At 26.3% G+C, this 13,325-nt stretch overlaps 1 protein-coding gene across 4 annotated transcripts in view; it reads right to left on the bottom strand.

The window, feature by feature from the left end:
• LOC135931439 (inositol polyphosphate 5-phosphatase E-like) overlaps positions 1 to 13,325 on the bottom strand; it is a 45,225-nt gene that overhangs the window by 19,494 nt on the left and 12,406 nt on the right. For all 4 annotated transcript variants that reach the window (XR_010573041.1, XM_065468549.1, XM_065468550.1 and 1 more), the window contains one exon: positions 292 to 405. Coding sequence is in view for 3 of the 4 variants with exons in the window: in XM_065468548.1 (XP_065324620.1) it covers positions 292 to 405 (114 nt within the window). In the remaining variant the exon portion in view is untranslated. The remainder of the gene's footprint in view (positions 1 to 291; positions 406 to 13,325) is intronic.

Here is a 13,325-nt window from a genome sequence, read left to right as displayed (position 1 = left end):
ACACATATCTATCTATGTTATTGCTATGTATTTGTGTCTATTTATTGAAAAGAAGTTTTACTATTATTTTTTTACATACTTAAATCTATAAGAATTTAATATAGATTTATTTATATTATGATATGAATAATTTGATTTTTACACTTTTTTCGCTTTAAATTAAAAATAAAGTTATAAATAAATTATAACAAGGAGTAAGAATTTTCCTTAATATGGACCGAATTCTCTTATTAAAAAAAAAGCCTAGAACATTTATTTTATTTTAAAGATTTAAAACAAGCATGTTCATACTATTTTTTCGACGTCTCTTGCAAAAAGGTAATAATTTGAATGCCGATCTCATCTTGAGTCGTTCTATAGTATGGGAGTAATTCTTTATCCTGATTTCAGCATTTTTTTCGTGAGCTATAAGAAAAGACAATATAATTAATATATTCACTCTACACCATAAGAGCACAATTTAAATTTTAAGGTTACTAAAAGAAATGATCTTGCTTCTATAGAGAACTGATTCAGAGGAAGTTATTTTAAGAAAAGATATTAAGATACTCTATTAGCGGTTAGTTCAAAATACATATTATCTAGTTCCAATTTTGCTACTGATATAAATTAATAATATATAAGGGTTATTTTAAGGTTCATTCGTTGCGTAAAAGTATAAATCATGATTAAGGATATATAGACTCATATAAAGATAGATTAAGGGATCTCTATAGGCATTAATAAAGGATGATTCCAATTATATAGTGAAATTATAATATAAAGTTAGATATCCCATCATACTATTATAGGTCTCCAATACTAAGTAAGATAACCTATATGTCTTTTACGGATTATAGGAAAATTACTAAATAATTATTAAATACTTACAACAATTTAAAAATTACTAGGTTTTTTATAACGTCCTTAGATTGATTACATAATACGTACAAAATTAATAAAATTTCTCAATATCTAAAATCTAACTAATTAAATAATAATTGTATTTGGAAGAAGTTTTATTTTTTCTTGCTCTTTTCCTTCTTATCTTTTCTCCTATACACTCATAACTATACTGTACTCTAATACTATAATTGGATAGGGTGTAGTTCCACTCATTATGATAAAACACATTTGAGTTATAAGGTTTGTTGGTACCCTTGAGAAAAAAAATCGGCATAATTATATGGAGGGTGGGCCTCCATATAATTCACGTTCGCTCACTTTGGGCAGGCCCATGACCAACGTGCTTGATATGATGATTAAGATAAGGTAAAAAAATTGCATATATACTCTTTATTATTGGAAATTTACTCTTGTTTTATAATGCCCACTTTTATCTTTCACCAGATTCTTAGATGATAAAAATGCCATTTTCTAACTATCATCTGAAATATTAATTTTTCTTATTTTATGAGTCGTAGAATTAAGAGTTTTCTAAAAATATTTTAAAACCTGTAACTCAAGTTTCAAGGGTCGTAATTTTATTTCATTAAAAAGTAATAGGACCACTCAATGACGATAGTTTCAAAATTGATCTGTGTAAAAGTTTCAGCTCTGCCATAAATAAATAAAATGGGCTAAGTTAGGCGTAACAAAAATTTCCCTAAGGTAAAAAAAACGGATATCGTCATTTTTAAATGATAAAATATATAACATATATTTATATAATTTTTTTTTTTTGATTGCGATCTTAAAAATTATTTCTTCAATCTTTTATAGCCAAAATATAAATGATGAGCTATAATTTGTGGTTCATAGTATTTCCATTTATTAATTCCTAACATTTTATGATCATTAACATAGTTTAATATCTTTAAATAAAAAATAGAGGTAAAAAAAATATTTAAATATAAAATTTGATGCTACTAGTTTCTTTGAAACGTTGAGAGTTTGAAGCGTCAAATATGAAGATCGGAATCAAATCCTAAAATTTACGGGAAAAGGAACTCCTTTTAAAATATTAAGGAATCGGTTCTAACAAGAACAACTAAAATTATTAAAAATTTTGTGATTCATTTTAGGAGTTTTATTTAGTGATTTAAACTTTTCTATTTTCTTGATTGCTTATTAACATGGAACGGGAACTCTCAGAACGTAGTCAAATCTTAGTAGGAAACATAATATTTTTATAAACTTTAAGAAACAGGAATAGCATTTTAAAAAATGTTCAGAACCGGAACACTTTTTATTCCAGGTTACAAAGTTAACTTAAAAATAGTTAAGATAAAAATTCCTAAAATTAAATTAACGAAACTCTATATCTGAGCCAAATTTAATTAATTTTGAATACTTGTATATGTATATTATTTATAACATATGTAATTTCGTATAGTTATAAATAAGAAAAATTACTTAATAAAATTTGAGCAAAATTTTAATTGAAAAATTAGCTAAAAATGGTCTAAAATAGGATTAGCATTATAATCAATTATCTTTTTTTTGTATTCATATTAATTAATAATTATGTTTACCTTAAGAATATTTTATTATTCCACATTTGTCATTTTACAATATTTTGCATTTAAGTTTTAATTAATAGCTAAATTTAATTATCAATAATCATTCATAATAATATCTAAATAGGATATTTAATAAAATATATAGTATATTAAAAAAAATAACATATTGTTAAGTTGAAAGGAATTGATGATCCAAGAATTAAAAAAACAGTTATTAACAAATTTCAATTGATATCGTCGCAAATAGTATCCTTAATGTAGGCAGATATTTATTAATCGTAATGCTTGGCCAATATTTTTTTAATAGTTAAAAGGCTGTAGGTCAGAGTGAACCAATATACTATCGGAACAAATGGGATGTTGTTGTATTTATTTGTTTTTGAATTTTCTTAAATGATTCGCAAAATGGTATAGTAATCACATCTGGCCTTGTTTGGTTGCAGGGGTTGAGGGCACAGGGTTCAGGAGAGAATATTAGTGGTCATCAAGGTTCTAAATAATATTGAATTAGCGGCATATGCCAAGAAGTCTATCTCTTTAAAACGACAATGAAGGGGATGATGATTCACTATCAATATAGCTATTACATAGTAAACAAGTGGAAGGTATTACAATATCAAATCGAATTCGAAGCCCAGTGGAAATTTTTAATTCTTCATTTGTAAGTAAAGGTTCTAAATTGAAACTTGATATTGTTTCTATCCATTCAGAACCAAGTGAATTGGGGGTATATTTGAAGTCGGAAAGTTTGATTCGGGAATGGGATTATTGGTATTATCTTCCGATAAAGGAGATTTATAGTTACAAAAGAGAAATACCCTTTGCACCGATTTCAAATGTAGATATTCAGCGGAAAGAAGTTAAATCCCAGTTTTTTCGGCAGGAGTTAGGATAAGACGGAGGCAACTATAGAATTTAGAGAAGTGAAACTTGCACCCAAGAGAGAAAAACATTGAGATCAATAATAGCAGGGGTGGGCGAGGGATAAAAATTTAAGATAAAGGATTGATTCACGTATATTTTTTAGGTTAATTTCAAGATCTAACAATATGTCCGATGGTATGAAGATCTAGGATGAACGCAACGAGTGTAGTATTTAAAAAGAAAATTTTTAATTAGGTAAAAGGCTTGATGAGCATGTAGAAATGATTGAATTTTTCTACATTTGTTTCTAAAAATATATGGCCTTTTGGTCACCGATGGGCGAACCAAGGTGCGTAATACTATTTTTATCAAAGATTAAAAATTTATCGGGGGCCTGGTTTAAATCAGAAGATAAATAAGATTCATATTTAGTTGAATAGAGGATTAATCCTGCTATAGTGAATTAATTTATCATTGATGAAATCTTCAAATACTCATGATCGAGATACCATACATTGAGTTTCAAATCATAATTATTTGTAATTTCATCTATAATGAGCTAATGCCATGGCAAAACAACGCGGAACCGAGTGGATCACCCTGTTTATTACCTTGTTTTGAGAGAATGATGAAATTTTAGGAAAGTAGATTAATTCTAATAAGCCGATAAGTATATAGTATATTCTGGAATTTTTAGAGAAAGAAGGAACAAAGTGTTCCCTCTTGGGTGAGTTAAATGTATTTACAACAATTTTTAGGAAGCAGAGGTCTGAATGTAGGGGAAAAGAATACGGGTGGAATGAGAAGCTGCTTCACAAACACCGGGAATATTGAATCCAATTTTCATTTGGTTATTTAAGGGATATTAGGCGGGCATTGAAGGTGTGATATTAAGTTTTGGTGCAGAATGCAGGATTTGACGATATCTCAGCTAAATGACTTTAAAGCTATCAATACAGGTATTAGGATCTCGATTTCTGTGAGTGGGTCTGTGTTATCTGAGAGGGAGAGTGACTGGAGTGAATTCTTGTGGATGTTTAACATGTAAGACTTGTGTTTCTTTATTATGGGAAGTTATTATATTATTGGAACAGGTTATAATAATTGCTGCTTTATATTACATAAATTGATTTTGTTTTCAAACAATTTAGCCCTTTTATTTACTTTAAAGGTTTGATTTTGAAAGATGTGTTAAATTTTGAGATGGTAAATATGTCTTGCCGCTACTGTTAAGTGACTTTTCGATATTTTGAGTTAATTATAAAATTGTAACTTAGAATAAGGAGTATGTAGAGGTTAAAAATTCTTTTTAGTTCTCAAGATTACCATGTTGCTGTTTAAAAAAGTTAAAAGTGGTAATTTTTGTGAAAATAAAATACGAGTGGAATCCGGGCAATAATAGTTAAGAAGGATTCATTGGTGAACCGGTACCCATTACTGTTCAGCAGAAATGGAGAATAATTAAATATTTACAGAAATAGTGGTTTAAGTTGTGGAAGAAGAATCTTTCATTATAGTAATATTTATCAATACAAGGAAACATGAAGGAGACTAATAATTTTTTCTTCTTTGATGACATTTACATTATTATTGCCTCTGGGGCAAATTACCACATATTTTAAAGAATTTGATTTGGTAAACATGATATATATATATTAGAACCATTATTAATATAAATGTTGCAATGAGTTTTAATTAAAATTTAGGCTTTCTGACCTGATTAGGATTTTATAGAACATTTGAACTTTGTTAAAACAAAATTAAGATTTAATTTGATGAATTTAAATATTCAAATAATATAAATTTTCGCTCACCATAAAGAAATTATTATATATGGTAAGAGAGATAATAGATGCCCTTCCTTGGTGAACCAGTCTCTCATGTTTCCCTGCATTGAGAAATAATATAAGAAAGATTCCATCTCCCACAACTTCAGCCAGTTGTTATAAATATTCAATCATATGAGCGGAATGGATACACAGGTTCACCGATGAACCCTTCCCAAAGCTCGTATTTTATTTTGGCAAAAATTATTGTCTCTTTTGGCTTATTTAAACACCATTAGAAATCTTAACTGGAAAGAATTTTTAACTTTTATATATTTAAATTTAGACTCTCCGTCTTCTAAGTTACAATTAACTCAAAATATCAAAAAATAAGAAGTATTTTACTATCTCAAGTTCTAACACATCTTCCAATAACAAATCTATAACAGCAAATAAAGCTTAATTAATTGAAAACAAAATCAATCTATGTAATATATGTTCTAGTAATACAATAGCCTTCCATAATAAAGAAACATTAAAAACCTTAACCAACGTTATAATAAATATTGATATTCAATATTTTGATGGGGAGATTAATTCTTAAGACCTGTAGAGTCAAAACTTTAAACTCAGTCGGGATTTTGAAAAAAAAAATTTCCAAACCAGCCCCGGGGATTCACAATTTTTTTTATTTTCAAGCCCAGCTCGAGATTTTTTAAGTCCCGGCCCAGAATTTATAAAATTTCGTTAATTTAAATAATTTTGCTGTATTCTGTGAATTGTGAAATGGGAAATCGAAAATATGAGCAGTAAATGAATAATAAAAGCTCCATTATATGATTTTCAAACTGATTAATTGATATAATTTATAGTTATTTTTTAAAGGCCCAGATTTCCAATTTTTTAGATTCTTAAGCCCGGAATAAAATCAATACCATTTTCGGGCCGTTAGGTCTTATAAAAACATATTAATTTCAGTTTATATAAAATATCAGTTTACCTATAAATTCAGAATGTATTAGAATGAGTGCAATTGGAAAATATTAAATATTGATCATTATATACGATAAAATATTTTAAGTAGATTCAATTTTGCTTTAATAGTTTTTTTTATAAACTTCATAAGAATGTTTAATGTAATGAATTTATGTTTAATTATTTATTTTTTTTGCGGATTCATTTTCTTAAGAATATATATTATAATAATTTGATTCAAAAGAAATTGTGATTTAACTTAATAATTAATTTTTATAAAAATGTCAACACTCTTGGTGGTATTTTAACTATAAATAAAATATTCATCGGTAATCAAATGTTTTGAGCAAATTAAACTAAACCAATGAAATGCGAATTAATGAATAAGAAGGATGTCCCAAATAAGGTAAAGGAAGTAGCCAAAGATCCCTTTGTCTTCAAAAACTTTGTCCAACCGAATACAAGCGTATCGACTTTTAAATCTTATATAAAATGTTCAAAATTCATAGTTAATAAACTTTAAAAAATATCGTAATTGAATTGTAGCATTACAAAAATCTAATGACAAACATGCTACGTTACGTTTATTTTTATTATTACAATCAGGAAATATTTTTTATGCATTCATTAAGCACGTGGACCGTACCTTAACTAACAGATAACCCATTACAAACGATGGAATAACTAATAGTGATGAATCACTAATTGGTTAGTGAAAATGATATATGTCGCTGGTAGGCTAGCCATTTGCTAAACAAAGACCAAAATTTATTATAATGCAATTAGAAAACCCATAATTTAATATAGAAAAATCACTTTTGATAAAATAAAAATATAAATTTTTTTAAAATATAGACTAATATTATCCAACATCTGAGTTTTAATGCTATGAGTCAGACACGAACTGGGACCAGGAAGGTCAGGTCTTTATAATTTTTGTTAAACCATTAAGAGGGCAGCCAACCCTATATTGTATACTCTAGAGTGCAGGTTTATTTTTTTATATTTAATTATAAAACCCGGAAATATTTTTTTTTACCTTTAATTCATTATCTCTCTGTCTTAATAAAACTTATCAAAATCCGTTTTTCATAAATTCTGAAATTAAACTTCTTTTTTTAAAAAAAAAAATATAATCAAAATCTTTTTGTAAAATTTTCAAACTTTCTAAAGAGGGTTTGAATGCAGCCTTGTGAATTATAATAAAAAAACCAAAATATTTTAAAATTGTTTTATTCAATATAACAAATAATATAAATAATTATTAATTCATATGAAAAATTGAGATACAATTATTATTTAGTGTGAGTGAAGCATAGTTCCAGTTATATTACCCCCTTAATTTTTTATTTATGAAGCTGTTTTCGGCAGACAATTTTCCCTTAATCTATCAATTGTTTGTATTCCTATCTGCGCCCTAAGAGGTTTGAACTTGCAAACCATTTATCAAGAAACATTTGTAATTAAAATGTTGTAAAAGAAACCTACAGTACGGCATTTATCCAAGTTATCAGGCTTAATATATATGCAACATAAATATTATATTTAAACATTTTTTATAATCTATTGAATGAAGTGTGACACTGATTTCCTCCATAAATATCTTATTTTTATCAGAACTTTCCTAAAAAAGAAAGCAAATAGTGTTTCTTTTATTCATTTAACCTTTAGGGGATAATGAAGATAATTAACACAATTCTACTTCCTAATGTAATTGAAGACATCCAATACACCAATAAAAATATAGCTGAAAGAAAAATGAAGTGAGATGTCCGAATAATTTGTCTTAAATATTGGGCGCAAATTAATCAAAATGGACAGTATTTTTATTATCAAATTAATCTTCTAGGTAGGTAGCTTTTATAGAGCGGTAAATTAATTAATAAAAATGGGCAATGCTTTATTAAAAATTAATCTATTAGGCAGTGTTTATAAAATATTGAGCAGTAATAAAATTAAATAAAGTTGAGTTGTAAACTAAAATTCTCCATATACAAACATCTCTTTTTATTATATAAACTATCAAGTATCTTATATAAATAATCAATCTCCGTTAAAAGAGGTCCTCACATTATATAATATAGAATTTTTAATTAACTAAATACAAATCAAATTTCAGTATTATATGTAGCATCAAATATAAAAAAGTTAATAATTAAACATAAAATAGAAAATAAAGATGGAATATATAATTGAAATTTTTAATGCACATTAGTTGATCTGAAATAGGGCCTAATTTTTCTAGCCCGGTTGAAATTTTTTTAAAAATGTTTTGCCGGCCCGGCCTGAATTTATTTAAATATAGAAATTAATTTTTATAATTACTCAAAATAAAAGATATGTTAGAAGTAGTGTTGTTAAACGGCAAAGCCGAGTCGACTTAGCTGCGACTCGAGCCTAGTTTCTAGTCGAAAAAACGACTTTGACTCGAGTCGACTAAATGAGCCGCATTGGTCGGTTCGCTTAGTCAGCTCGTGTATTTGACTCGTTGGGTCTGCTCAATTTTTTTGTTTTTTTATAAAATCTGGTAAATTGATAAATTTTGGGAAACTGATTAATGTGAACAAAACTATAATAAGAATATGTTGTTTTTAAAGTTTTTCGAATTTTTGGCATAAATGGACTAAAATAAGTATTGTTAACATGTTTAAATAAAATTTTAGTGAAGATGTACCCTAGATAAATGACATAATCGTTGTTTTTAAAGTTTTTCGAATTTTTTTGACGTAAATGGGCTAAAATAAGAATTGCTAACATGTTTAAATAACATTTTAGTGAAGATGTACCCTAGATAAGTGACAATTGCTAAAATAAGCATTGCTAACATGTTTAAATAAAATTTTAGTGAAGATGTACCCTAGATAAGTGACAATTGTCATAATCGTTGTTTTTAAAGTTTTTCGAATTTTTTTGACGTAAATGGGCTAAAATAAGCATTGCTAACATGTTTAAATAAAATTTTAGTGAAGATGTACCATAGATAAGTGACAATTGTCATAATCGTTGTTTTTAAAGTTTTTTGAAGTAAATGGGCTAAAATAAGTATTGCTAACATGTTTAAAAAAAATTTTAGTGAAGATGTACCCTAGATAAATGACAATTGTCATAATTGTTGTTTTAAAAGTTTTTTGACGTAAATGGGCTAAAATAAGCATTGCTAACATGTTTAAATAAAAATTTAGTGAAGATGTACAGTAGAAAAGTGATAATTGTCATAATCGTTGTTTTTAAAGTTTTTCAAATTTTTTTGACGTAAATGGGCTAAAATAAGCATTGCTAACATGTTTAAATAAAATTTTAGTGAAGATGTACCCTAGATACAGGGTTTCCTATTCAAAATAAGAAAATCATAATATTTTTTTAATTTTTTGTCAATTTTTCTTAAACTTTTATTTATTTTAGTTATTCCTTTTTAATTTATTTCTAAATTTTTGCGATTTCTTTACGTTTTTTTTCTTACTGTATCTTTTCTCAATTTATTTCTAACCTTTTGCGATTTTCTTTACTTTTATTTTTCTTACTATATCTTCTCTCAATTTATTTTTCTTCAATTTATAAATTTAGGTCCATTTTTTTTAACAATTTACTCTTTTTTTCATCATACATACAGATATAATATTCTTTTTATGATTTTTCTTGTTGGGACTGTGATGATTGTACAACTGAATATAAATAACTCGAATTAAAATCCATGGAAATATACTTAAAAAAAATTAATTTTATTTAGTCTGTCTTCCCTATTGTTTTAAGTAATATAAATTTTCTAATGCGTTTAAAAATAGGAATTTAAAAATGATTATTTTTTATTAATTTAAATATCGTTTGGTATTACAATTAAGGTAAACCAAACGATTAATATATAATTTAGCAATTGTAATTATATTGTGTGCCAAAAACTTTAAATATAATTTTAAAAAATAATTATCAAAAATGAGAAGAAAAAATAGATAAATGCTCAAAAAAATAAAGATTAAAAATGACGAGATTGAAAAGGTTAAAAATGTATGCAAAAGATTAAAATGTATAAATCATAAAAAGAATATTATATCTGTATGTATGATGAAAAAAAACGTAAATTGTTAAAAAAAATGGACCTAAATTTATAAAGAGAGAAGATATAGTAAGAAAAATAAAAGTAAAGAAAATCGCAAAAGGTTAGAAATAAATTGAGAAAAGATACAGTAAGAAAAAAACGTAAAGAAATCGCAAAAATTAAGAAATAAATAAAAAATTGACAAAAAATTAAAAAAATATTATGATTTTCTTATTTTGAATGGGAAACCGTGTATCTAAGGTACAATATCACTAAAATTTTATTTAATCATGTTAGCAATGCTTATTTTAGCCCATTTACGTCAAAAAAAATCGAAAAACTTTAAAAACAACGATTATGATAATTGTCACTTTTCTACTGTACATCTTCACTAAATTTTTATTTAAACATGTTAGCAATGCTTATTTTAGCCCATTTAAGTCAAAAAAAATCGAAAAACTTTAAAAACATTGATTATGACAATTGTCACTTTTCTAGGGTACATCTTCACTAAAATTTTATTTAAACATGTTAGCAATACTTATTTTAGCCCATTTATGCCAAAAAAATAAGAAAAACTAAAACAACATATTCTTATTATAATTTTGTTCACACATTAATCATTTTCCCCAAATTCAGCAATTTACCAGATTTTATAAAAAAAGAAAAAAATTGAAAAGACCCAACGAATCGAATACACGAGCCGACTAAGTGAGTCGGCTCATTCGGCTCCTTGATTGGCTTGAGTCGGAGCCGTTTCTTACGACTACGACTCGTGTCGCAAGTTGTAAGAACTCGACTTTTTAACAACACTAGTTAGGAGGCGTCTAGTTTCAATAAATAAAATTATTTTTATTTTACATAAAAAATTCAACATATAATTTATAAAATATAATTGAAGTTTTTAATGCACATCAGTTGATCTGAAATCGAGTCTAATATTTCAAGCGCGGCTTGAAATTTTTTTAAAAATGTTCGGCCCGTCCTGAATTTATTTAAATATAGAAATTAATTTTTATAATTACTCAAAATAAAAGATATGTTTGAAGGCGTCTAGTTTCTAAAAATAAAATCAAATATTTTTATTTTACATAAAAAATTCAACATATAATTGATAAATTTAGATATTTATTTTAAAAAATTTATAAGGCCCGAACCGACCCAGCCTGAATTTTTTAAAAAAATATTAGCCGATTTTAAAAAAAAGGCCGGGCCATGCCTACTTTTGCAGATGTCTAATGCACATTGCATCATTGAGCAAATCTAAATAAAAATAATTTAAAAATGCTATAACATGCATGATTACACATAAATATTTTAAATAAGAGGGATATGCAATAATAGAATTCAAAGTATTCATTGATAAAAAATTTTGTTAAAATTTTGCCCAGTTATATCGGAAAGTTTTTGTTACTAGTAATTATTAGATTAGCCATAAAATATTTTTGCATATTTTTCTACTATTTCCATAGCAATAATTTGAAATGAGACAACTGTAAATATTTTTTTAGAGTATTTCATAATTAATAACCCTATTCCTTCCTTCTAATGAATTATTGTTACTAGTTATATAAAGTGTTTTCAGCCTTCGTATAATGTGTTATTTTTATTTAGCCATTTAGTTTTAAAATATTTAACAGTCAGGAACAACTATTTTTCAATAATTAATTCATGGGCATTATTAAATAAATTAATTTGTTTTGAGTTAATTGTAATTGATTGATATCAAATATATATCCTCTACTTAATGAAATTGATTGATATCATCTATAATCTCAACTTAGTATCATTTGGTATTAGAGATGAACCTTTATACCTTTCTATAATAGCTCAATAGAAAATTGATTTGTCAAGGTAAGCGGTTTATTGTTAATAGCTCTTACCGCATCTAATACATTAACAGCAATTGTATTTTATATTTAATCCATATATATATGCTTAGTTTTCCATCCTTACCATTACCAGATTCTTCATAACAATCAGATGAAAGTCCTCAATTATAGTTCATAGTTTAGCCTGAGTTGCTCAAATCCATTTTTAAGGTTAAAAAAAAACTTCCCAAGTTAATAAAAAATCTTAAAAACTAATTATATTGGGTAAAAATTGAAAATACCTAAAAATGATTTTTAAGGTGCCCATTTAATTTAAATATTGCCCTTATTTTGTTAATATTAATGCCCATTGCTTATTAAAGAACTACCCCAATAATTTTTCGTTAAAAATTAAAAATGAGCCGAAGACCTCTTTTAGCTGATCGGTTGAGATTAATGCGCAAAAGTTACATTTTTATTACCTTGAAAAAAACGCGTATCCTTATGTATTACCTTATGAAGAAAGGAAAGCGTTAGTTATTTTCAAAAAGTAATGCGTTACTTAAAAAATATTAATATTATATATAAATATTCTTTTTATTTTTAACAACCATTGAAATCAAGAATTCAATTAGATAAACATAAGAAAATATTTATAAAAAACGTAGATATCGAAAAACGTCCGTGGTCTAGTCGCTTAAAGAGTATAGCACTTACCGCATAGATCTGGATTAGAATCCAGTAAGGGTTGTTTTTTTTCTGAAACTAACTAGGTAGTTGTATGCGATGGGTAAAATATGTAGTAGATTGGAAACGACCGCATGATTCCATCTTTTAATATATATTAAAAATGGGTTGTACTCTTATAGTATTATTAATAAATTTGTTCATTTTTATCAAATTGCTATATGCTAACTTGGCGCCGTTAAAAATTAACCGGATTTTGGGTGGTTGATGTAAATTAGAAACTAGGCTTAAATTATTAATAAATTTTTAAAAAAAATTTATATAAAACAAAATATTTTTTTTAATTAACGAGTAACGTCTTGCGTTACCCTCACTCAGAAAAAAAACGATTAACTTGATACTTTTGGGTCATTCCATGTCAAATGAGCAAGAAAATCAAGATTTTCGGCCGACCCCTTTCAATTTCGATAAAAGTTGTAGACTGGTTATATATGTTCACAATAAATAATAAACAAAATTTTAGCGCATTCGCAACTATATTAGCGGAGATAATCTGGGTTAAAGGTCCAATAAACGTCTTTTTTTGCTTTTTACTGATGTTAAATAATTAGTTTTTAATTTAAAACTAAATATGATCAAATATTGAATCTAATATCAATAGCTAAGTTAATAATTGATAATTATGGCGAAAACATCAAAATTAATTTTTTTTTAAATATGGGTCATCTTATGGTCAGTTGAAAATTTG

This window comes from Gordionus sp. m RMFG-2023, chromosome 1 (assembly GCF_954871325.1).
Source record: "Gordionus sp. m RMFG-2023 chromosome 1, tfGorSpeb1-WG-v2, whole genome shotgun sequence".
NCBI lineage: Eukaryota > Metazoa > Nematomorpha > Gordioida > Chordodea > Parachordodidae > Gordionus > Gordionus sp. m RMFG-2023.
The sequence above is the reverse complement of the archived record's forward strand: the minus strand, read 5'-3'. Positions and strand labels throughout refer to the sequence as shown.